Genomic DNA, 26,315 nt, shown 5'->3' with positions numbered 1-26,315 from the left:
CGCCGAATTGGAATATTGGAGTGTTTTTGTTTTTTTCGAATAGCCAATTCGCTACTCGATTTGCGTCACAGCTCTACTTCATACGAACCCATTTCAATTACTTCTTATATTTCTCACACAAGGTGCAAAATAAGAAAAGCGCTAACGCACTAACAAGGAGGAAAAAATAACAAAACATCAATTTCAAACCAATCAAAACAGGAAAGAACCAACTTAGAGAAAAACCTACACCTGACTCAAGAATGCCGGTCCGAAATAAATGCACAGAGCACGCTCGGCCGGCTGTAGCGACCGTAAAAGACGGAATAAGTTGTATTAGCAGCCGTAATGCAGACAAATGCGCTTGATTGGCGGCGGGCAAATAAAACACATGTAAGCCCTTATGGATTGCCGTTATCCCAAAAAGCCCAAAATGCTAATGTGCCTACTCGAGTGTTTAATGAGCCAGCTGTAGCGAGCGTCAAGCGAGACCTCATCAAATTCATTTGATACACAACAGCTTTCGCCCGAGGACGTCAGACGCGCCAGCGGATGTTATGGATCGGCGAGGGGGGGCTGTCGTGATCGGCGAGAGGGTGAGTGGGTGGGCGGGAAAGCGAGAAAAACAATTATTTGTTTGGGCTAAAATAATCTCAAAGTTAACGTCTGAGTGTGCGCCTGCATACTTAAAATATAATATCGATAAATTTTCCGTTTCAACTGTCACTCAAGACCGAGTTTCTCATTGGTCGTTTTGTTACACCCCTAATATATGAATAATATTTTAATTCGGCTATTACCAGATCCTGATGTTTAAAACGAGGCCCTCGCGAAACATATTTTGTTCTTTACAGATTTCACGTCCCAGCACCCGTCCGTATCTGGTCCGCGCAGAGCTCTAGTAAAGTCGCCTTTCAACAAGCACCTCTCGTATATTATACGGGCGACCTTCCGCGGCCGACGGGAGCGAGTCCTTCACGGCGGCCGTAAAAGCCGAGGTGGCCGTGCATGTGCCAGGCGGGTCCTTTTTAATGGAACACTTTCCCCCGCCGCCCGCGACCCCTCCGACTCTCGTGACGTCTTTATGTCGACGGCCGAATTGCCATGCCTCTCGTTCGGATTATTCATTTTCATTGCTTTTTAGCGACTGTGTCCTCACGTAATGTTTTTTTTTTGTGGGTCATCTAAGGTGTCGTCAATCAATGGAATTCAAAACAAAGTTGCACTTTGTTTTAATGACACGGGCCCCGCTAAGAATTACTTTGTAACAATAAGCCAACGGCACACAATCTTGAATGCCACCCTCGGTTCTTTAGATGTTTTTTTTTTTTTACCCTGCATGTGTCTCACAAATGTTCTTTTTCTATAAAGAGTGAGCCATTGTTACACGCCATTGTGCGTGCTCACCTTATCAAACAATCTAAAAGGAGACACAAGGCGCATCTTTGGTTCAATAGAAGAGAATAGAAGAACGGTGTGAAAGATGTTTACATCAGACTTCTCCAGTTTTTTTTTATTTTCATTTTTCCTTGTCCTCAGGCTGCAGTCTATTTTATTTACACTCTTGCCATGTGACTTTTTTAATATGACTATACGCCATTGATGTATTTTATGGCGAATGTGGCCCTTAATCTCCCTTCAGATCAAATCTTTTGGCCTCGTCATCTTCCATTGTTTGCTAGCTCACTTTTTTTCCTCTCCGTTTTCGGCACTACTTTGAAGTCAGGGAAAATACAAAACAACCGCTAGAGAACAAACAAAGGCGTAGCAACGAGCTAAGCGAAAATGAACCTTTGTGTTTAGCGTCTTGCCTCTCCATCCAATGTCCCGCTCTGCTACTTAATATGCAGCGCGAGCAGCAAATAGTTGCGCGACGGCCACCTCAACTCACCTGCAGGTGACCCCCGCGGTCGGCAAAACTCCTCGCCGCTCGCTCGCTCGCTCGCTCGCTCGCTTTCTGCCCACACGGTCGCCTCGTGCGCATCGTTCGCCTTTTGGCTTTCTCGCCCCGAAGCCTCCCTGCCGCTCACGCATAATTACAATCCACCGCGGCTGCAGTTTAATTCGGCACTCGAAGCCCAGAGTGCCACTTTCAAGTGTTTCACGGCGAGTGTTTGCCACGGGTTGCGTGGACCGTTTGTCGGAAAAGATATTTATGAAGCTTGTCAGCGGCGTTAATACTCGATAAGAGATGCACTCACTTATACGTGTCCGTGTTCGTGCTCAACCACTTTCAATCATAAGCTAATAGCATTCTTTTTTTTTTCCCTCCCTCATTATTGCGCTTACGATTTAATGTGTGGTTATGTTATTATACGTCAATATTTTCATATATCTTAACCTTGCGCAGAAATAATGGCGAAGGTAACTCATCGACTGTTCATTTATGAAACGTCTCGTTCATTGCCATTGGCGGTTGGACACGTCGCCCGATGACTAAATTGTAACAACCGTACGTACCAACCAAGCACTTGAACGGATTAAGTCTCCGTGTGTGTGTGTGTGCGCGGCCCTGCCAGTGATCCGATAGCACGATAGCGTATCCCGCATGACCAAGTGGAGACTACTAGGCCGATCCCCAGTCTTCATGTATTATTCAGAGTGCACCTAAGTGATTTCAGTTAAGGCTCCTCCAATCCGGCATTCCAATGTCATTAATTATTCACCGGCGTCATTCCTGCTCAGCAATGAAGCTTGGAAGTCGCTCGGGGTGGGTCCGCTCTGATAATCGGCCACCGCGCTGACAACGCAATGCCTCAGCCGGGCCCGGGGCGTCCCGCGCTTCTTTCGGGAGAGGGTCAGGCGGTGCAATCATGCCGATTGGTCGGCCGGCGCGGCAGAGGCTCCATCTGCTCCAGATTGCGGCGGCGGCGGACGGCCGCAATTTGCCGCAATTGGCCCATCATTTCGCTATGTATGAGGGGAGCATAAAAAGCCCCCCCTCCCTCCCTTGCCTGCCTTGCCTGCCTGGCTGCCCCCTCTCCACAAAAGCCTGAGTGCTTCGTTTGATACCTCTCATCGCACGGCTATTTTGCCCGCACTGCAGCTGGAGTCAGACTTGTTTTGGCTGCCGCCGTGATGGATGGAGAAGTGGAACGCACGCATGGAGGAATCAGACGTGCCCAGCCGGTCGGTCCAAGATGGGGCAATTAAAGTTGAAATGATTAGGATGCTAATGAAAGCACACTCGGTCCTCCCTGGCCTGGATTCAGAAAGGCTCATTAAAATTGAACAATGTTTGTTTTTGCACTTTTTTCACCATCGGGATACCGTCGGTCATTTTTCTTCATGTCCGCAATCCCAAGTTTGTAAAATAGTCAGTGGCTGAATCTTATTGTTCTTTCATTGAGTGAGGGTCAATGTCAGGGATTCCAGGATTTTTTTTTTCCTCCCCTCTCATGTCGATGAAATATTTATCCGACAACAGGCATGTACGGCGCTTTTGAGCTGTCAAAAGGCATGTTCATGTGTTAAACATGACCGCCGTGTCCTCAGCAGGTCGTACTTGAACATGAGTTCACTTTTTATCCTCCCCAAGCTTATTTGTGCTACAATATAAAGAAGAGCTAAACTCACTCTTTCGTGTATTTAATTTGTGGCATCGGGGTTCATTATTTGTCACAAAATAGAATTTCTGCAACTTAGCGGGAGTCTTTTGAAATGGTAGCATTTTAATGATGCCCCGCGCTTGATTAGTGATGAACATGCAGCAATGTCACATCAGGCAAACACTGCTGGAGGCTCTTAAAGCGGCGGGCTCCGTTTGGACACTGGCTCGCTGGCTCGCTCTGGATTCTCATTACTTTCGCGAAAAAAATCAGTCAGCATATCAAACGCGTAGCTTCAAGGCTTTGCGTCCTGTTGTCCGGCGCCCCCGTGACATGTCGTCTCATCTGCATTCCGTCGGGCTCGCTCACTTGCTCGCTCGTCGTTTCATTGACGTCTCTCGAAAAGCAAGGTCAAAGCCTCGGGCGACAAAATGGATGTAAGCGTCCAATCGGTTCCAAGTAGGCCTGATCTCGGATCTGTCATTCGTGTCATGTTCACGGTGCCGTTTCAGTGGAACGCTGAGTCGTCTGATTCTTTTTCTGAATCGTACATCACATACGGTGCGTGTCCACAGATCTGACAGTCTTGAGTGTAAATGAACATTTCGAAATTCAGCTTTAAAGAGAAAAGTCACACGAAGGTTCCAGTAGATGGCGCTGTTTAGTGTTTACGAATAGCTCCTCCAGGACGATCATAATTAATTGCTTCTGATTTCACCTTCTTTATATTTCATTTAAATCTTTCAAACGGTGAAAATGAATATATCATCCTAAGCTAATGAGCCTGCTAAGCTATCAAGGCTAGCTAGGTGTGACTCCTCATTCTTTTTGGATCTTTGTAACTAAACGCAAAACTAACCAGCAAACAAACACAGGCATAGCCTGCTAAGCTAACAAGGCTAGTCACGCGCTAACATAAAATAGCCTTGGAAGCTAATGGGCCAACGATGTGCTACCGATTGTTTATGATTTGTATAGCTTTTGAACGATTATAATAATAAAGTGACAAGCCAGCCAACAAAGTTGTATAACGTAGCCTCGCCTCCCAAGTTAATGACGATAACAACGAGCTCCAAGCTGCTACGGGCACATAACCTTCTTGGCGGAGGTACCATAATAAAGTCACACCCCATCCATCAAGCCGGTGAATGGCGTCGTCACGGCCGACATTTTTTACTGCCTCCTCAGTGTTAAATTACCTGCGCGTGAATTATTCTCGCCGCCATGTTTAATGCACGACGTCACGCGCGAATGTGGCGACACGGGTGGGAAATGATTGCGTGGGTGGCTGACGCCGTGATAAATCTACTGCCGTGCCGATAAATCATCATCAACAGCTGCCAATTAGCATGACACCCAATTCTTACTTAGGAAAATATACCTGCCGGGCAATCGCCAGAGGCAGCTGAGCATTGACAGATTAACAATCAATAGTATGAAGTATAGGCGAGTATTTTTGTTTTTATTATAAAATTTATATTTTACAGTATGAAAGAGGGTATTTCTATCTGGATCTGCGTGTTTTTTTTATTGCTCTGTACAGATATTTGAACTTGAGTCCTTTTACTTGTTGCCTCTCGGTACAAGCGGCACACTTGTTTCCCCGGCTGGTAGTTGGCTCTGAGCTCCCACCATCGGCGTCAACAAGCCACCGAGAGCCGTTCATTCATTCGGAATGAGAGCTGGGAGGAAACGTCGGGCCGAGTGACAGCTGGCGGGAGCGGGGGGGGGACCAGAAGGAGGCGGGGAGTCGAGCGGAGTTCAGCGTGAACCGAGATGGTCCTGGCAATGCTCTGAAACCGAGTAGTCACATTGAATCTTGCAAATTCCATCTTGCTCCTCGGAGCCAAGTTCATTTTTGGATCCGGCTGTCGTTGGGGAGATGAAGTCTGCTACCGCATTCTTTGCCTCCATCCTGGTTGCTATGAGCCGGTCTATGGTCTATATCTGATCCATAGTCTTGTTTGCGAGTACAGGGCGTTCGGTTTTGAGTCATTGAAATGCACGATGACATTAGCTCTCCATAATGGTGCGTTCAAGTTGACCTCACGAAGTTGTTAGCGCTTTTGTACGCTAACCTCTGCCCCAGTTTTATAGAACGTGCCGCAAACGATGACAAAGGCTGGCTCTTCTCCTCTATTAATGTCAATTTTGGACACGGGGACCAACAAAAGGCACAAATAGCTACCTCGGAGAACAATAATGTGACCATTTGAGATGCTTTAGCGTCAATTGTACCCACATCATCATCATCCCAGAATACAAAGCAACGGGTCATTATCGGCCACTAATTTGTTGTCGCCTTTGGAAATCGAAACGGCGACCGCCCTTCGAAAGAGCACCCTATAAAAAAAAAAGGTGCTCGTCTCAAATCGGCAGCTGTGCAAGAGTGTCAAAACCTGTGCAACGTCGCTCGCGAGAGGGCTAATGAGGGCGCTGTGGGCAAAGTGAACAAATATTCCCATGATAATGACTCCCGAGTTAGACTCTGCCTGGGGACGCTCCATCAAGAGCTCTTCTTTCCGAGCCGGAGGAAAACTCCGCCTCTGTCTGGCGTCGAGTCGTCTCCGTCAAACTCCGGCTTGTTTTCGTGCTCGTCGGGTTGAGTCGTCTGAAGGAGAATCAGACCGATTTTCCTTCCTGCGTAGCAAGGCGAGGAACGTCTGGAACCTTCCGTCTTCCCCCGTCACGAAGCGTGCCTTAAAAGGGGGAATTGTCTCGATAAGCAACAGGCCGGCTTCCGACGAGAAGCCTTAGAAGCAAAAATCAGATGTGACAGAATCCGACAATTATTTTCTTTCTTCCTTTGTCCTGCCAAATGTCACCGCCGCCTTTGGGAACAGAGTTGCGGCGGCGGGTGGTCTTAAGGTGTCATAGTTCAGCGCACACCTGTCTCTGTTCTTTCATTCCAACCTTTTGATATGGAGTTAGCGACAATGCCAAAGCTTTGGCGTCACCTTTCAAAAGCGGCAACAGACGATGGGTTGGGCCGACCGCCGTCACCTGACTTGGTGGATGCCATCTATTCAAATATTGTCCCCCATCACGCCACGCCGCCTGACAAACATGGCAACGTTACCCCAATGACCGTCCTCGCAATTTGAAGAAATCATCTTCCTCTCAGCAGAGCTCGACAGGAAGATGAAGTCTAAGGAAGGGATTGAAAGGGTTTGCTGGGGGGTGAAGCGGGGAGGCGGGGGCGGGGCTAAGAAAAACACAGTCGGATGGGTTGGAGTTATGGTGATGCAAGGATGGGAGCCACTTCTATCCTGTCGAGCAGGAGCTGCCCCCCCAGGCAACCGAGAGAGAAAAGCATGATGAATAATTAACTGGCAGAAATGTCACGAGCGCCATTGAAAAGTGTAATCATTCCTCTGGTGGATTTAGGGATCGTCTGCCTTTAACATGCCTTTAACGGTTTTTCTTTTTTTCTCCCGCTATCTTTTGCTCGGGAAACTTTTGTCTTTGTCGATATTTGAACCCAAAAGGAACAAATATCAAAATGTGTGTCGCTTTCTGCGAGAAAGCTCAGCTGTGCAAAATGAGTTATGGATCACGGTGACCCACTTAAATGATGTAATTGCAGATATTCATCATCTTTTATGGACGGAACAATGCTTTGTTCCCACGTGGAGGGAGGGCTTCTAAATTTAATACCGCCTGTTTGTTTTTTGGTTTTTTTTCTTTTGTCTTTTTCCATGAGTGGAACTGGAGGACAGTCTTTGTCTTGTCATCACGGTTCATGTTTTTTTTCATGTGAGGATTAAGATGACACAATTGCATCATGTTCCATCTGTTTGTTTGACTTGAAAATAATACATTTAAGGAAATGTTTGGTTTTCTCTAGAAAAAAAAAAAGGGACATCCTTGGGAGCAAAGTTGTGTATTTTTATTATTATTTTAAGTCTGTTTTTGTCAGCGATTTACGTGCTTTGTATTTTTTTATTTCTATTTCAAATATTGCGGGGGGGATTATTTATTTTTTTGTTCAACATGTTGCGACTTTTGAAGCAACATTAGCCTCGTCTCGTCTTTTTCCATTATCAGAATAAATCGTGCGCGCCTCCTTTTCCGCTCGCCGAACACAAACTCCAAAATGTCGCGCGGCAAGTCAAACTCTTGAGGACGCGCGACAGATTTGGAATCCTTGATCACCAAAATAAATAAACAAAGAAATAAACGTTTGACAGAAATAGTTTGCATGCTGTTCCCCTTTGAAAAGGAGCGCCCCGGCGCTGCGTCACCTCAGGGAGCGTCCCCCCCGGAGTCATTTGACAAACTTCAAAAGACTTTGGGCCGTTTTCTCTTTCTGAGGAAGAAAAAAAAAAAAAAACAGCAAATAATAATCGAGATGCACATACACACACACGCATGCAACTATTTATAAGACTGCGTGAGTGTATTTACATAACTTTAATTTGGTCTCTAATTAAAGCCTCAGAGAATCCCGGCTCGGCTCTAATTTGAAATAATTAAAGAGCAACACAAGCCAAGTAACGCCAGCCGCGCCTCGGCATCTAAATGCTCAGGTGTACCTGCCTGTTAATTAAATGCTATTGTTCCAAACGGGCGGGCGGGCGCATTTGCAGGTATTTTGCTCGCTGAATTAACGCGCCGGATGCTGATTGTCCCGCCGGGGGAAAACTCCGGGATGGGCTGTTTAGCGGCGCCTAGCAAGAAGTCACAAATGGCAAAGAAGTCCTTTTTTTGCCCACGCGGGAGCTGGCCTTGGTGCTAATTAGCGCTGAAAGCTAAAGCAAGGCATTTGCAGACGCCAAATCTCAGCGGTTGATTCAGCCGCAGGATTTGCTGGTGGCGCAAAGCAAAACAAGTCGGCACGCTTTTGAGGACTGCGCAATAAAGGAGCGGAAGTCGTCTCGCAACAGTGTCAGATTGCGGCAGACGCACATCAATCTCTTGAAATGTGCCGCAAGAGAGGCCATTTTCTTTTTTTCTTTCCAATGTGTTGGCGTTCTGAAAAGCTTTTCTCGCTTCTCCGTCTCACCGCGGAGCTACAATTAAAAAGAAACTTTGACACGTGAAAGCCAAGTTGAAGCCAAGTGGTCCTTTTTGTTATTTTTCTATTTCTTGAGTCTTGTCAGAGAAAATGCAAGTTTACCTGGCCTGGCAGCTGCGTCCGCCTACGGCAAATGTAAAAGCAGCGTTTATGGAGTCAACACAGACAGAAAGTGTCAGGCAACGGAAAAAGAATATTTGGAGAGAAGAGAAAAAACTGTTTTGAAATGAGCAGGCAAAACGTATTTTTGGGGGAAAAACAATATAAAAATTTTAAGGATACAGTTTTTTTCAAGAAAGAAGCCGTAATGTTGACCTGTTGTGTCTATCCAGGGCTGAAACAGATCCACGCTCTGTCCATCCAAAGCAATTACGAGCTACGCATCGACCTGGAGGACTTTGAGAACGGCACGGCGTACGCCCAGTACGGCACTTTTGGCGTGGGCCTCTTCTCGGTGGACCCGGACGACGACGGCTACCCGCTAACGGTGGGGGACTACTCTGGAAATGCAGGTAACGATTTGGCGGGATGTTTATTAATTCATTCTCGGTTTGGAAAACCAAAACAAATCCCTCATTTAAACAAATATATATAAATGTATCAAAAGAACTGCTAGTAATATTCTCAATTGATGTTAAATACTCATGTCAGCCATGAGACGGCGTTCCGTGACCTTTTCTTGTTTTCAAGCGCGGCCTTGTCATTTTACGCTTTGTCACCCACCGCTCGCCTGCTTTGCTCGTGAATCGTAACGTCCATTCAAAAGTTGCTCCTTCAAAAAAAATCTCGCCTCAGATGGGAGGCGGCTCGCCCGTCATCCTGATAAAATTACAGGAGATTAATTGAGCCGCAGCATAAACAAAAGCCTGAGGTGGAGACATAGCAGAGGGGAGGGGGAGAGGGGGTGAAAAAAAGCAATTTACCGAACCTTTCGGGAGCATCGCTCTGCCCGCGGAGAATGGGGGGGACAGGTGTGAGCGATGGAGCCCGCGGAGGCGGGCGATGGAACGATAGCAACACAAAGCCACATGACAAAATAGGATTGGGGAAAAAAGTTCAACTTTTTAATTCCAAATTCATCTTTGCTGAGGAAAATAGTTGAATTGAATTTGAAGGAACGCAAGTGCTCACGTAACGAGAACTTGGGCTAGCAACCCGGGGCTAAAATTAAGCTCCTCCCACTCATAAGCTCCTCTGTGAATGAAGCTCATCCACTCGACGGCTCCAAATTGCCACGGACTGGAGGCGCTCGCTCATTTCTATTTATCGCCCACCACCTCCCACACATTACGCCTCCCCCCCTCCCCTCGCCCATCCTCCCCCTCCTCCCCCCATGGCTGCAGGCGACTCGCTCCTGAAGCACAACGGCATGAAGTTCACCACCAAGGACCGCGACAACGACCACTCCGAGAACAACTGCGCCTCCTTCTACCACGGCGCCTGGTGGTACCGCAACTGCCACACGTCCAACCTGAACGGCCAGTACTTGCGCGGCCAGCACACGTCCTACGCCGACGGCATCGAGTGGTCGGCCTGGACCGGCTGGCAGTACTCGCTCAAGTTCTCCGAGATGAAGATACGGCCCACCCGCGACCTGGACGGCAAATGAGGGAGAGGGGGAGAGCTCCCTTGTCCTGTGCCCGGTCCGATTTGTTTTTTTTTTTGGTGTCTCCGCCCTTTTTGTCTTTTTTGGGGGGGGAAAAAGAAATGGGATTTTATTTTTCGTGGAACCAGCAAGGACCAAACGGCAAGTAGAGGAGGAGACAATGGAGGACATCTTTCCTCCAACCCACGCCACGCAGATGGTTACCTGATGTTGTGTGCGTGCTCATGTTGATGTGCACGCTAGAACATAACAAAAAAATAATCAATTCAGTCCCCTTCTGTTCTACCGACCTAAATTGTTTCTTTTGTCCTTTACGTTTATGCAAATGAGACGAAAAGCACCGTATAAATATATATAAATAATCTCTATATCTATACATACAAAAAAGAATAATGTTGCGGAGAAAGAGTGCAATTCAAATTTGTACGTCATCTTATTTTCATTGAATTTCCACAAAGAAGCGCGGTGGGGCCACGTGGGGGGAAAATACGCAACGGGAATCAAGTTGTCATCAAAAAACTGCTAATTTTTCCGTATTTTTTTTCTCCCCACAATAACACAGGACAAAAATAATGGTGTGCAAACATTTTTAAAAAATCAGCACAACATGTTTGCCGCGTTCTCTCCACTGCAGAATTAAATTTTATCAAAAAAGTATCGTATAAGTGTTAAATGTTCTGTCAGTAAGTTGTTTTGATTGCATATATAATTTTTAAATTAACCAAAAAATGTCTCAAATATTTAAAAAACTTCGTTTTTAGATGTTTGCATTTTTCCTCAGTAAAAACATCTCATTTCCTAAAATACTCCACTTTTTTGAAAATGATTTAACTCTCTTTGATGGCATCTTTATTCTCACCATATAATGCTACATTTTCCCTCCAGTGTCGCCTTTTCCCTCCTTTGTCCCTTTTTTGGATGTACTGAAAGCTTTAGAAAAAAAAAATGTAAATTTGACTGTACAGCGTGTATGACTTTTAGAGCATGTCTGGTTTTTGTTACCATGCTTAAAAAAGAGAAAAGAAAAACCCAGAACTGAGTACATGCAAAAAAAAATGGAGAAAAAAAATGAAAATGCACAAGGTGGAACATTGCAACCATCAACTTGTCTGAGAGACTCTTCCTAGTGGCCAGCGGGAGTATTGCACACTGCGTGACGTCTGGCAGAACCTTGGCCCCCAAAAGCACATGTCCACGTGCACACGAACGAACGAACGCATGCACGCACACACGTCCCTTCTCCGCCGATGTTCTTGAACGTCGCCGGGCGTGAGGATGCGACAAACAAGCCGGAAATAGCCGCTGAAGAGCCAGCGCTCGGTCCGACCCAGTGCGGCCACGCATGCAAATGCACATGCACGCGTGTGCACGTGTGGGCATTGTGCGCACGTGGACAAAACAAAAGGATGAGCCAGCGAGCGAGGAAGAAAGAGCGAGCGAGCGAGAGAGTAAGGGCGTGCGAGGCGAGTTCCACACGTACAAAAGGGTATTTAAAAATTCCAAACGTAAGGGCCCAAACTGCAAATTTGCAATTTGTTAATTTGCAAGTTATTTCAACCAATCAGAAGCAGGAAGAAGGAAGGAAGGGAAACGTTAGTTCAATTAAATTATTTGATGCGTATTCTGTTTCATAGAAAATGGAATTTTCCACAACTCCCTGGTTTAAAAAAAAAAAAAAAAAAAAGCAAAATTATTAACTTAAAAAACAGAAAATACCCACGTGTACACGTGGATGCGTCCTCGGCACGTCTCGTTAGTGAGTCCAAGTCACATGATGCTTGTGTACGACCCCCCCCCTCCCCCCTTCCACCCCCTTTTGCTGCTCTTTGTGTTGACCGACGGAAAGATTTCCGCATTGTTCTAGACGGAGCTTTTACTTCTCGTGATCGTGAACCCAATTGAGTGAACGCCGCCTACTGGTACTGTGTTGAACTGCGCTTGCACCCTTGCCCCTCCCCTCACGACTTCAATCACGTTGTGCTTATTGTATACGTTTCTGCTTTGTTCAATAAATGTTGGAGCCGAGCGTCACCTAAAATTGCCCTGGTTGCCCAACTACCTGCTTTTTTCCTCTCTCTCTTCGACCGGACGATACAAAAAAAACCCGAAAAGGTCCTCAAACCTCCCTAAAATGTTTTCATAGCTCCCCAAACATTCACGCACTTGCCCAAATGTCGAAAATTTCTTCCCCCAAACCAAATCCAGGTAGATCCTCAAAGCTTTTCCTAGAAGATCCTTAAAAGTTCCCCAACTCTTCCCCAAGACCTCCCCAAAAGTTAATTAAAATAGAACCCCCCCCTCCCGACCTTCACTTTCATTTCCCTGTGACGTGCTAGCGATTAGTTTCATTTGCGTTCTTTCCTTTTTTTGCGGGTGCTGGATCTTGCTTCTGTGTTTTATTGTTCTCGCCAGCATTCAATAAACGTTCCCATTTTCGAAAAGGAGGGGAGAGGAGAAGATGCCTCAAGTGTGTCTTCCTTCCGTTGGAGCGCTGATGAGCATTCCTTGATTAAAAAAAATCGATTCAGCCCCCAAAGACAGTTTTACTTTGTTTACTAAATTTCATATTGCTATCACAAGTAGCGCCACGTGAAAGTTTGCTTGCGGCGGCCATTTTAGGAGTCATTGGATAATTAAGGCACCCTTAAGTCCCATAAATTCTTTTTTTTTTTTTTCTTCGGTTGGCCAATAGTGACAGCACGTCAACCCCCCCCCCCCCCCCCCCCACCCGACGGTATTAAATACTTAAAAGACATTGACAAAAATTCAAGCCGCCTTGCCTTTAATTCAACCGGGGCTTTGGGAAGCCATAAAACTTTGATGATAACAAATGTTCTCACAATTGCGTTTGATGCTTCAATCTCCGCTGGAAGCTTCTTCTTGTGAAGACGTCGCTGTAGTAATGCGCTCAGACCCCCCCTCCCTTCCTTTGGGCGTTGGCGCGGGCCAACCTCGCTAACAACTGCGAGTCGTCTTATCGGTGTCAGCGCCACCGGGTTGAGACTCTTATCAGATTGAGTGCCGCAACCAAACGGACAGAATTTAGCGCTCGGATGCGCCGATAGCGAGCGTCGTGGCGGCTGCGTCTTAATCCAGTTGGCAAACGCTGAACCATTCAAGATGGGAATGCTAATGATAAAAAAATAAATAAAACAAAGTGCAGGCAAGCTGCTAAGCAATCGCGACGACGGGTGGAAGCGAGCCAGGGCTGACGTGACCCGCTGGTCAGACAAGTCCCCGGTTTTGTTGGAACCCAGCGATGCGGGAAATGGAAGTAGGACCACCTCGGAATACAAAACGGAGAAACTTCCTCGGTTCAGGACTGTGACAAAGGAATGTGAAATAGAAATGTTACTATTATATGGCCATTGCTTTGTGGATTCTCCTCAATTGAAGGCAATTGAAATGGAGGTACAAGTCCAGTCTTAGATTGTTCCATTTGTCACCGATGGCGTCCGGGCCCAGGTCCTGTTTCGACAACCCGTCCGATGTCTTGAGAATCACGCGTGACCTTTAGCCTTTAGCAGGCTGTAATGACCTTGCAGAACTAAATACCTGGCAGACGGAGATAACCGGAGAGGCCCGGAGGGACGGGGAGAGATGGAGGGGGGGGTGTCAACTCGACATCTCTTCCCAAAAGTGCTTCCCATTGCTAACCTGCAGCTGCATGCCAGGACGAAATTGACTTTGGAATTGATATTTTCGTCTATTAAAACCTGAGCTTTTCGAGGATTCGCTACGAATGGAACGAATTTCTTACAAGACCAGAAATACGAAATTAGACCAAAACCTAGTCAAGATACTGGGTATGCGGACTTGGTAGTTAGTCATGTGACTTGATTCTGGATGACTTGGAAGTGATCCAAAGCGGCAAGGTTGAGGCAGGGGGAAAAGAAATAATATTTGGACAGGCGTTTGACACGAGTGTCAAAGGAAAGGGATTGGTCTCAGGTAATCCCCAAGTTTCAAACGGCGGCTTTGATGGAGGATGACGGGGAACCTAATCTGTGTTTCTGGGGCGACATGAAGTGTCTGGGTCTTGTCAGAGATGAGTTGTTGCAAGTTGAAGGCTGTTCAGTCCTTGACACTCAAGGAGATTTGAGATTATTGCAAAACATACTTATGAGTCATGTATTGTCATTTGGTTCATATATTGAAAGTCTAGGGGCCCTAACATTGAACCCTGCGGGACAGCAAAGGCAAGGAACTGCACTAAGCAAAAAATAAAATTGCAAAAAATTAATTGAGATCGTCACAGATGAGTAAAAATTGTGAATCAACGCTTTTTAACCAATAAGGAGAGCCGAGGGGGCGGGCAATCGTATGCATCGTCAGTATCAGCACGTCCATAAATGATGAGGGGGGAGATGCGTTTAGCACTTCCTTCGCTCTTTATTTATTCCGCTTGTATGTTACGCGGCGAAGGCGATGCAAATGACGGGGGAGGAGAGTCGTAATCTGCAGCCGAGACTGATGATATCTCCACGGATTTAGGAACCAGGCTGGTGGAAAGAAAACTACTCGGGCTTTCTCTCTCCTAGGAAAGTGGCGGTTATAGATGCCAAAGATATCAACTGGGTTGGCAGTGAATGAGTTAACGGCACATATAAATGGTTACGTTGACTGCTTTCAGAGAGGCCCGTGAAAGACAAATTAAAGATTGTGTGCAAAAGCACAAACGTCATCTGTTGAATGGCGCGCTTGTTTTGCTAGCTAGCTGAATGCACCACCATTCAAGTTTGTTTCTTCATACGCATCAATGACGTCTTCCACAAAAGCACCAGTGAACAAAAACACAAGGTCGTGGCGCCGCTCGCGATTTCCATCCATTCTCGGAAGACGCAACACCGTTTGTCAGATGACTTGGAATTAAACCTACCGGTACATTTCTTGGCTTTATCAGAAGAAAAGCTTTGGGAGGGGCGAGCTATTCTATTCCCGCGCAGATTGCCAACATAAAGTCCAGACGGACAAAAGCCGCATAGATCAATACGGCGAGAGCTAGCGCCAAGATTGCCATCGCTACATTTGCAGCTCGGTTGTTATCGCGGCTGGAGTCGCACAAAGCCTTCTGCTTTTTACACACGCTCGCTAATGATAAATCCGTGCGCTGGTTTCCAAAACAGATTCGGGTCGTACAAATAAAATCGCATCGGTTGCCGAGTCTTATATTTGCTGGCCTTTGTTTTGAAGGGAGGAAGGTTCAATGAACTAATGGGAGCAAGTCCTGAGGTGCTGCACTTTGGTTCAGGCAATAAAGGAGGAAATCTAATATGGTGGAACTTTTTGTCCCACAAGGTCCACAAACGCCATTTGTTGGGGTCTCCCCCTCCTCCTCCTCCTACACACACACACAGTGATAAATCTTGTGTGGCATTGGGCCGTAACCTGATTGCGATGTTTATTGGGTAGCGGCCATTTTGAAGTAACCTCGTTTTGCTTGCCGGAATACCGAGTCAGCTATTTGTTCGGGCCAACGTGCGACAGCCTTCGAATGATCGGCTCATAACAGAAAAGCTCATTTTGACATCTTGTCGTAGAAGTTGTCCAAAATGGCCGCTTCGAAGCAGCTCGGTCGACCAAAGTCCTCCACGGGGTCGTCGACCGAGTTAGCGGCCGTGTCACTTGCGCGGGAAATCGGAATGGCAGCCTTAATGACTGGATATTCCGTAATGGGAAGAGTGTGAACTGCTGTAATTGAATTCTCCGCGCTACATTTGGAGTCCGCTGGCCTTTCCGCCCGTCAGGCGTCATCAGGCTCCCTGCCGTCAGAGCGTGCGACAAGGAAAGTATTAAGACTACCGCTTGGGAGCAAATCTTTTCATCCTCCCTTTTCATGGAAGCGGCACTTAGCATTTTTCAAAACAAAAGCTATTATTGCCGTAATGCAAGGGTGTCATTTTCTTCAAGGGCTCTTTAATTACCTCCCACGCTTCGTGAGGCAACAACAGGCAACGTGACACGAGTTGCCCTTGCAGAACAGAATTTGCTCGCGGCTATTTTGACACGCGTTTGACTTATGTCGTTTGATCAAAACGGCGTCTTCGACGAGTGGATTTGTGACCACTCCCACAACGGCGCAGTCCTCGCTCTCTCTCTCGTAAGATCTGCTAGCCTGCACTTGTCTGCTACATGATTAGCACGGGGTCTCTGTGCAGAGACGCCCCACGTCGGATTCCCACCAGACGCTAGTCAAAGTCTTTTAATGTTGTTTCATTTTGGGCTCCGGCGTGACATGCAGCGCTAAGCAAATCATGCGCACCACTCGCCGCGGTGAGCCCCGATTTAACACCTTGCGAGAACAAGTGTCAAAAATATCGACGCATATTTATGCCCGCCTTCCAACCTCCATCTGGCCCCAAACTCACACCCCGCCCCCCGCCCTACTGGTTGTGCAGCTTTTAATGGTCTGTATTAATTGTGCAGGTCTGTTTGGTTGTGTGTGGAGGTGCTGTGCACTGCACAGATGTAGTCTGCTTGCAATGACATGCACGCTCATGCCTGGCGGGCTCCTGCAGCTGTCCTACAAGTCCTCCCTGGCATATTAAGGCAAGCCACTTGGGACAAACTGTCCACGGCAAGTCTTGTGCCCAAAATAACCGCCCGCCGGCAGTAGGGAGACTTCAGAGGAGACATCCTAATCAGATGCTCCCGCCGCCGCCATTCGGGCTGCCTCACTTTGACACAAAAGGAGCAACAGATTTGGAAGATTTCCAAGTCGAATCATCCCTTGCATCTGCACTTTGGCCTTTATTTGTTTGGCAGGCCTTTGAACGCTAAGGAAAAGATCAGGATTGACAGAATTTCGACGCAATTCAACAAACCCGGTCAGTTTGTTTTGGTAAACTTCAAAGACAATTTGGCGAGTCTTTTCGTAAGGGTTGAAGACAATTTAGAACCTTCGTCAGTCTTAGAACACGTGTTTTTGGAAACAAAGATTCTCACATATGGTAGTTTCGTCAAATGTGTTACACAGGAAAGACTAACGAGGCTAGCGCTTAGCTTCTAGCCGTTAGCATCCAACCGGGATGCCACTCAACGTAGGCCGCCTCGGTATTACCCGTCCGAACTTGCCGTGGCTTTGATTCCACTTGGCCAGGTGGTGGAAGGAAGGCTGACCCGACCCGACTCGGCACTTGGCTCGCTTTCAACCGCTTCCCCCCAGGAAAACAATTAGCGAGCGTCACGGCTGCCACCGGCTGCCCTCGAGACGCTTTGTAGCTTTCAGCTTCGCGCTCAACGAACAGCAGGACTCTGCATAATAAATCGCCGCCATTTCCAAACCTTTTAGTAATTGTCACCGCACCAATTATGATTCCGTTAAATGCACTTTGTTCCCGTTGGAACGCCTTCTTCATTGATGCCTGCTAAAGTTGAACGGCTAGCGTAAAAGGCACTTTTGTCCAAATCTTTCCAGCTTGTTTATTCTTCAAGCACTTGACTTTTTCAAGGTAAGCTTGACTTCATCACGGCGTTATGATTGAGCCTTTTCCGTGCGGAATCCTCCCGGGAGGTCTTCAAGCGGCGGAGATGAAGAGCGTAGGACTTTTTCAATATGCACTTTGGCTATTTCTTTCCTGCCGCTGCACTTCATCTGGTGTGTTCCGAGCACCTTTTCGGTGTAATTTCAATCACACCTTGTTTGCCTGGCTGAACCTTAACTTCCGCCGGCTGACATGGCTCAATTGGGTGCTCTCGTCAGGGTGCGCCCGAGTGCCCGCCCGCCCGTCCATTACGCTGCCGCCACTCGGCATTCGCCAAGCGTCACTGGTAGTAATCAGACTCCAGATTAGCGACGCCCGTGTCTGTCGGCGGCAATATCGGACTGCCGCCGCCGGGTCCCCTCGGGGCTTCCCGCACAGCACTTCCATCACGGCGCTAATGTACGATGACGTCTCCGACCGCGGGGAGATCGCCGGCGCGGATTGTTTGCACATGTCAGACGGAATGAGAAGTCATTTAACTCGGCGTATTACGGAGCGCTCTTCAAAATGCACGTTGGCTTGGTAACAAATACGAACGGGGCTCGCCGTCATATCATGGGGCCGTCTCCGCATTGCGAGCTGTCAAGGGCGGCCGGCTGGCGCAGGGGTCCTCAAATGAGCTTTGGTGTCCGCTGACAGGAGCCGTGATGTAACTCGGGCTGCCGCCGATGGATGGCAAACAACCGGGTCAGGCGGCGGGGAACCCGAGCGGAGGCTGCTGATGGACAGCTCGCTCGCTGTGAGCTTTTATTTTCTTATTTTTTTTGTTTTGACAAATGGGGAGCGCAGGCTTTGTTTACAGACTCCCGCATTGTCAACACTCTCCTTCTTTTTAGAGTCTAATCTTCATTCATTTATTTTTTTGCTAGCAAAGGACCGCTAATACTTAAAAGCGATAGGCCGTTGTCTAACTTCCGTCGACGGCACGACCTTGACCTCAACCTGCTTTCTCGCCCGCAAAGCTGATCCGCATTTGCACTTGCGAGTAATCGACCGTTTTCTGATTTGACTTTTGAAATTGCGTCTGTCCGTCAAGCCGCCGCCGCCGGCCCATTTGGACGTCTTTCAAGCAACGTTTTTAGAGGCTAAGCCAAAGATGATTCGTCCTTGAGGAACGCGATGAGGAGCCTTCCCGACAGGCCAGACAGATATTTGACGGCGTTGTTTGAAAGTTCTCTCTTGTATTTTCTAAGTCTGATTTTTGGCACCATTCGTGATGTAGCTTCACACCATTCTAACTCTCCTTGGAAGTTCCAGAGACTTCTACTTAGCCGTAATGGCTTTTCGATGATCACCGCGCCGCCGTCCGTTTAAGAAAGAAGCACTTTGAGGCCAGTGAATGGCTGACGATCATATCAAGCTTTCTGGAGTGCGGGACGGGGGCGGCGGGGCGACTTTATGAAGTGGCTATCGAGGTGCGCGATGGCCTCATCCATCGTCTTTGCTTTCCTTTCAGCGTTGATTAAATGAGCGTGATGGATCCCGCCGTCATTAGGGGAGCTGAGGGCTGGCACCTCGCGCCCGCCGCAAATCACTTTTATGCGGGACGACGGCGGCACGCCGGCGACAGCTTTACGGCCGCCGCGCTATTAATGGAGCGTGGCGTTTTACATGGCGCGGCCCAGCCGCCGCCCCGCTGCTCTTTTGCCCCATTATGACTCTTTCCGACGGTGCCGAGTCAGCACGTTCCTCTTTGTCTTCAGGTGGCTGCTCTTGAAGCCATTTGCTTTGTTTATATAATTAAGCAATGTGCAAACAACCGCGGATAATGAGCGGAATGGCACCTGGAGCCAAAGGTGGAGAGGACAGATGACCGTTGTCACCTGAAGCTTAATGTCGTGCGGTTCGGTGAAAAGCACGACTTTGTTTTAATTAACGTGGATTATCAATGACACGGTATCAGAAGAAGAATCAAGATGGCATGTGTCTTTACCTCGAATGTATTCTGCAAATTAGACGAGCGAATGTTTTGAGGATGCGCTACGGAGGTAATTGGCTGTTTTGCTCTCCGTTCAGTTTTAAACGTTCCTTTTATTCCGAAGGTCATTCAACTCGCATGATTTGCATGTTTCCAGGCTCTGTACTTTTTTTTTTGTCCTCTCTAGTTTCACTCTTCATTCACTATTTATAGGGTTCATTAACTCACATTCAGAGTTTGCCCCCCCCCTCAACATTAAAAAAAGCCTTCGTGGCGCAGAAAGCTGCCACAGATTCATCACAGTCGGGAGTGGAGGTCACCTTTCCAGGGGAAAAAAAAAAAAAAGCATCCCAGCTCCAGTAAATTTCAGGAGCAAGCGAGCGAGACCCGTAAAGAAAATTTCACGCAGCAGAGAAAGAAACACCAAACGTAAGCTAACGTAAGCTAACATACGTTAACATTGCGCGGTGGCTCACTATTGAGTCATGATTATACAAGATAAATAGAAAGAAATAGAATTCATTGTTCATTTAAGATAATATTAAAAGACAATCTTGAAAAGATAATCGTTTATGAAATCGTGATGGATGTAGAAAAAAAAAATCACAATTATTTTTCTAAATTGTTCAGCTCTACTTAATGTGTCCTTTTCATTTTTACACTTTAATTGTCATAATGGGAATTTAACAGCGTAGTTCTACTCTACTAGAGGAATGATCGACAAGCCAGTGTTAGCCTCTGTGTATTCCGGATGCCGCTACCGTGTTTTTCTTCAGTAGTGACGGTTTTTATAATTGCGGCGCTTGGATTAAGTCGGCTAAGTCGGCAACTGAAGGCCGAGATAGCAAAGGCCCGGCCCGCCGCTGCTGCCGGGCGACAATAACGCAGCAGCCTTGTGAAGCAGACGAAGGCTAATAAGAGCCTTCAAGCTGCTTAGACAAACGCCAAGTGAGCAGCCAAGGCCGACATGTCTTGACAAAAAGTGACATCTGTCGCCGCCACGTTCACGAGGTGAACCTGCTCGCCTCGGTACGTTCTCTAAATTTAAAACATAGACGGACGGCTGCGGTTGGAGGCTCCAAAATTGGACTCATGCTCAACATATGAGGTCATTTACCGAATTTTGATTTGGAAAAAAAAAAGCAATTCTGCAACTTTGATGTGCCTCGTCTTTGATGCTTTCCTTGACATCGACCTGGTTTACCTGAGAGTGACTCAAAGCGCTATTTTCCTACAGACGCCGTCAACTCTTCGTATAATAGCCAAACGTCATCAGGTGCTTTTTGGCACCGCGATAGGGCGACGCGTACGCTGGCTCCGGGATATGGTTTGGCACGGCGTGTCGTCGAGACGCTGAGCTGACGTGTCGCCTCTTTACCATTTTTGCGACGGAGAAGGCACGCAGACTTTTGGGATTTGTCGCGACTGTCACCCGGTAGGCGGGACATGTGGGCGACGTGACTCAGAATGTTCCAGCATTTTTTCGACAAAATTAGCGCCTGGATTATGCACTCGAAACTGAGGATTTTTCCAGAGGAAGCTCTCAAAATTTTGAATCTCTTGAGTAATCAAGGGTTAACAAAAACTGAGTGACAAAGCCTGAATCCTTCTCTAAAATCTTGGAGTCATGCTTCCACAAATCACCAAAAAAAACCCAGACGTCATCACACCTTTTGAAAACGATAAATTTATTTGGCACTCCCAACAGGACCGGCGTCATTTTATTCATAAGCTTTTGAAAAATCAATACGGTCATTTTCCCGCTCTCGCACCCATCCTAATCAAATCTTTTCAAGCGTTTCAAATATTGCAATATGTCCGCTGCCCCCCCCCCCCCCCCCCCCTCCCCGACAGCTTGCCGCTTGTTTGTCGGACTGTTAGATAGAAATGTCAGGAGAGGAAATAGTTGAATGCGGTACACCCGCAAGGCCCTTTCATATTTAGCCATCGTCCAAAGAGGCAAACTTGTTTCTTAATCCACCTGCTGAAGGGATGGAGAGAAAAAAAAAATCAATAGTACTTTGCCCACCCAAGCTGAAAAAGATTGCGAACACCATCTCATCAGTCCACTCCAGTAGTAAGTATGAATCAAAATATCAACCTGGAGGGCTGCCGAAAAGTTTGCTCTCTAGAATTACACACGCAATCATTTGGATCCAACTAGCGGTGATGCTAACCGATATATTTGTTTTATTTAAGCGGCATTCATTTCTATATTTGAATGAAATGTGCAAAGCCATACCTGACAAATAAGCTTTCAAGTCGTTGAAACAATTGCAGATGACGAATTTTTTGTTTGAATTGCCACTTTGGCATCAACGTTCTCACCTTGCTAGGTTGTCGGTAGCACAACCCAACAGCTTTTCCCGCGTGCCGCTCAGGTGGCGGATAACCTGTCGACATTATTGCCTCATGTCGGAAATAGTTTTTCCATTGTGCCCCAAACCAGTCACTGTAATTTCCATTTCTTCATTTAGTTATTCATCTTCTCGCAACTGTCTGCTAGCTAAAATTAAGCTAATGGCTTCTCCAAAAGATTCAGCCAACCTTCTGTTTGTCTTCTAACCCTCAAGACCTCGAGACCTTGACGGTCCCGGTTTTGTCTTAAACTCAAACCCCCAAAGTCTTGACTTGGTCTTAACCGTTAAAGATGATGCAAGTTCCCAGCGCAGAAGCAAAATCCTAGCGCCACACTTTCCTCCCATCTTCGCAAACCGTCATGAGGGTCCCCCTCCTTTCAAGCGTGTCCAATCTCTTTGAGGCCGAGTGTGACAACACAAGCTGTCATATTTTAGCAAGCGCCATGCAAACGGCGAGCGCCCGGCCGGCGCGACCTCTCCATCAGAGTCATTATCTACCAAGGCGAATAAGATATTTCGTCTGGTAATCCTCTGCTGGTGGATTACCGAGGAAAGGCTCTTGTTTTATTTTCCCTTTTTCTTTTTTTTCTGTCTTATTTTCTTTCTTGCTCTCGTCTCCAGCCCGCCGGCGGTTCTTCTTTGGCCTCTAATCCTCTCCTCAGCATTCCAGGTAGAGCGAAGACTGATGCAAGCGCTTCGTGCACTGACAGGGCCAAGCAGGTTTCCGAGCGAGATATCGGGAGCCTCCATCGTTTATTTATCAGGCCTCCATTCCGAGTCCTTGAGTGTCTTCTGTAGTTGTTGGGGTTTTTTCGGGTGGTGACTGGAAACAAAGTGTGACGAAGACGTCATTGATTAGACTGTCAGGCCGTTTAGTTTATTCAGGTTGTAAGCGAGTGCAGCAGAAAAAAGTTACAAGTTTGGTGACGCTTTATTTTGTTTATTTTTTTTATCCTTCTTCCCAGTAATTCAATTCCGAGGAATCGTTTGTTTGCTGGCTTGACAATTCCGCTTATTGACCGGCGCCTGGTGGCTGGCGAGGCCGCCTCGAGTTGTCGTTGTTGCTGTGAATAATCGCACGTAAATTTCTTTAGAGGACAGAGTGGAATGTGAACTTTATTTATTTGTTGATTTATCGAACAGGGTCGATGCACATAAAAAAAAACATTGCTGTAAATGTGCCATAAGGCGTTTTATTTATTTATTTTTTTTGATCAGCCTAAATATCAAGATGGAAGAGAATGCTAACGCCATTGGAAGGATATTCAAGACGCAATTTGTATTGTGTTATCAAAGCCCCGCGGTCTAATCCAATAAATGAATCATATTTAATCGATTACCGTCATCCACGGATGTGATCGGTGCACTCGCAATAGCTTTCCGTCAAGACGAATATTGATTTTTAACAGTCACCAGGTTATCAACCGCTGCGGTTATTACCGGGAAGGCCGCGGTCAGCAAAAAACAAAAATCTTTGACCGGTGACGGCCGCTCCGTCTACACGCTGATGATTTTCAAGTTGGAGTGGAAATCAATGGGGCTCATTGCGCCCTGCCCCCACCGCCGGCCGCGTTATCTTAACGGGAGCGATATCAGAGCGATACGCCGAGCTGGTCTCCGGCGTAATACAGTTAGCAATGACAGGCAGAGTAATGATCTTCTGCCGGGGCGGCCCGTCGGGGCTTTCGCAGTAGGCCAAAAGCATGAATCAAAACTCTGCTCTTGCTTCTTCTCGTACTCCGGGCCCCGTTTGGCTCACCTTCTTTTTGTTTCGCTAGCCTTGTTACGCTTTGATCGACTTTTAAAGGTGAGCCGTCATGGGTTAGCATTTAGCTAGAAGTGGAAATGGAATAAAATGGCCGCATGTTTACAGTCTACTGTGTTGGGCGTTAAATTGGAACGGTGCACTCAGAACTGCAGAGTCACCGCAGCATGAAATGCCAACCGCACAGGATAAAAGAAAACAACAGAGATGAATTCTCCTACCTTGTAACTTTTCCACACAGTCGCCCAACTGGCACCTTGCCATGTCGTCGTCGAGCTGTGGCATTTTCAGTGGCGAGAATCTTCAGCTCCCAGCAGGGGATGCAAAGATGCTCTGCGGTTAATTTTGTGCGAGGTGACTCCTGTTTCCCCCGGCCATCTGTTCTCCCGTTCTCATCTGTATGGATAAGAGGACACGCATTATTAGCATGGCTAAAACAAAAGCCCGTCGTATGGCGCCCGTGCCCTAACAAGGCAAGGGCGTGCGGCGGGGCAGGGCGGGGTGACAAGCGGCACGGAGAAGGTGGCGGCGGTGGGGTCGCTCGCCATTATGTCCGTCAGCTTAACCTTGGCCTGTATGGATATTAACCTGCGCCGCTGCCGCTATTTTCCCCGGAAACGCAGATTAGCCAGGCTCCTCTCCTCATTTCACCGCGACGCTACCAGCAGGTACCAAAAGAAAGGGAGGGAGGCGGGGGCAAACCAAGGGGGATCCATTCTTCAGGAACCCATCCACCACTTCAGAAACCACAGATGGTGAACCCGCCCCCGGTCTACCTCAAGCCAGCAGGGAATGGACCCCGGCTCCGCCCCAGCTCCAACCTAACTGGGATACGCCGCAGATGAATGGCTGGATGGATTTGTGGCATGAGGGACAAGAGTCTCTCCGGCGGGCCCGCCACGGAAGGCAGGAAGCAGCCGCTCGATCCGACGCGGCCATCCGCGGCGTCCGGAGGGAACGGCTGTCCGCTTCCAGATGTTGGCCGTTTGACGGACGGACGCCTCTCGGGGACGACGGGGGAACGCGGCGATTGCGAGCACGTTAGTCAAGAATTCCTACTAAATATTTCAAAGGGCCAAGGGAGAGCGAGAGACAAAACAAAGTGGATATCGGAATCTGGAGCAGCGTTCCCAGAAGAGACCGCCCTCCCCTCCCCTCCTGCCGGCTCCCCACCACTCATCCACCCCGCTCCTACTTCTCGTGGTTACAACCGAAATAAAATCGTTTGATCTCAGAGACTCCGGCTTCCATTGTTATCCCGCCGTAAACCTCCTCAGCCCCTCCCGACAGTAAATAGGTAGAGCAAATCTCACCGTTAGTCGATAAAGTCAGCGCTAATTAGCAACATCTTCCTACTTCAATTAGGGAAGCCTGTCGCATGGCCAACAATTCACGTCTGCAAAAAACCTGTTTGGAAAAACAACGTACTAAAGGCCCACGGACGGAGCACGGTTGTAAACAAGAACCGAGAGAGCCAAAAGCAATAAGACCACGACATCTGCCGTAACCCGAGGACAAACAAGCGGGCGCCAGACGTCCTTTATACGCTCGCCTTTTACCCCTAAAATCCAACACTCTGCCAGTAAATTGTTTTCATCTGCTGTCACAGTCAAATCTTTTGTGTTGCCGACAAACTTCTGCTATAGATTTTTGTTTTGTCAACTACCTACTCCCCGTTCGAGACGAATCTACCTTAGCGGCCCAATCATCGCGAGCTCCCCGCCTGGGCGATCGACCCGCTTATCGACAAAAGCTCCTTATCAGGTCCGAGAAGCACGCCGGCCGGTTCCTGATCAAGCCCGTTCCAAATAGCATTTGAAATCAAGCGGACGCCGTTGCTTTCCGTTGATCCGCGCCGTCTTAGCCGTGGCTTTAAAGGGATTTCTTCCGGCGGCTAAGCTCGTGTTAATTGGCGGAGGTTATCGGCGACCAATAATAGGAGCGGCTTGACCGAGCGGGCCTTGCCGGAAAACGGTTAATTCGGCAGAACAAGCCGCGCGAGAGAAGGGATTTGATGAAGCGCTCAAAGGTGGAAAGAACATGAAGGAAGATGTTTTTGTGCTGGGTATTTTTTTTTTTTTTTGGGACCTGATTGGCGATAGTCAACACTAAAGTGTGAGAAATGTGTGTGTGAGAGATTTTGAATGCGCTCCATTTTATTTTTGCCTATTTTGCATGCTGCGGCACGTTTCGTGGCAGCTTCCAAGAAGTCTGGGAAAAGACGATGAGAAAGGCTGGCTTGATTTCTTTTTGCTTTATTTTTTTTGTCTGCGAGGATTGCTGGAGGATTTTTTGCTTTCCTGCTCTTTCATGCTTTTGTCAAGAAAGAAAATGCTCCTTCCTGTACTTTATTTTTTTTTATTTTTCCTCACTTTCCCCCTCCTGGCGAGAGAAGAGCTTAAAATGCTTTACTCGTGCTTGTGGATATGAACACTTTGCCTCGGTTGCTAAGCCAACGTAAATACTTTACTTGGGTAATCTTTTCTTTCTCCGGGGAGTCGGCAGGGAAATAAACGGTGTGGCATTCCGTTTTTTTTTTTTTCCCCCCTGATAAATGGCCTTGGTGTGCTCTGCTCTTGTTGTGACTTTGAGGGCGGAGGGGAAGAAAGGAAGTGGCGATCGAAGAGCAGAATGGAGG

At 47.5% G+C, this 26,315-nt stretch overlaps 1 protein-coding gene and 1 long non-coding RNA gene across 6 annotated transcripts in view; one reads left to right on the top strand and one right to left on the bottom strand.

Moving 5' to 3' along the window:
• fibcd1b (fibrinogen C domain containing 1b) overlaps positions 1 to 26,315 on the top strand; it is a 92,005-nt gene that overhangs the window by 63,071 nt on the left and 2,619 nt on the right. For 3 of the 4 annotated variants that reach the window (XM_088392456.1, XM_088392457.1, XM_088392455.1), the window contains 2 exons: positions 8,877 to 9,056; positions 9,888 to 12,192. In XM_088392456.1, the coding sequence (XP_088248582.1) occupies positions 8,877 to 9,056; positions 9,888 to 10,153 (446 nt within the window). In that variant the 3' untranslated portion in view covers positions 10,154 to 12,192. Of the gene's footprint in view, positions 1 to 8,876; positions 9,057 to 9,887; positions 12,193 to 26,315 lie in introns of those variants that run through there. The other variant, XM_088392458.1, reaches the window with a different exon arrangement.
• LOC148389392 (uncharacterized) lies at positions 21,416 to 25,531 on the bottom strand. Of its 2 annotated transcripts, none has more exons than XR_015861797.1 (3): positions 25,370 to 25,531; positions 23,899 to 24,073; positions 21,416 to 22,735 (listed from the first exon to the last, which is right to left on the bottom strand). It is a non-coding gene; the product is annotated as an uncharacterized LOC148389392 (long non-coding RNA). The 2 variants fall into 2 exon arrangements; XR_015861796.1 differs by lacking the exon at positions 25,370 to 25,531 and adding an exon at positions 24,266 to 24,806.

Source organism: Syngnathus floridae, chromosome 12, assembly GCF_059516105.1.
Source record: "Syngnathus floridae isolate MCC-2025c chromosome 12, RoL_Sflo_1.0, whole genome shotgun sequence".
NCBI lineage: Eukaryota > Metazoa > Chordata > Actinopteri > Syngnathiformes > Syngnathidae > Syngnathus > Syngnathus floridae.
The sequence above is the reverse complement of the archived record's forward strand: the minus strand, read 5'-3'. Positions and strand labels throughout refer to the sequence as shown.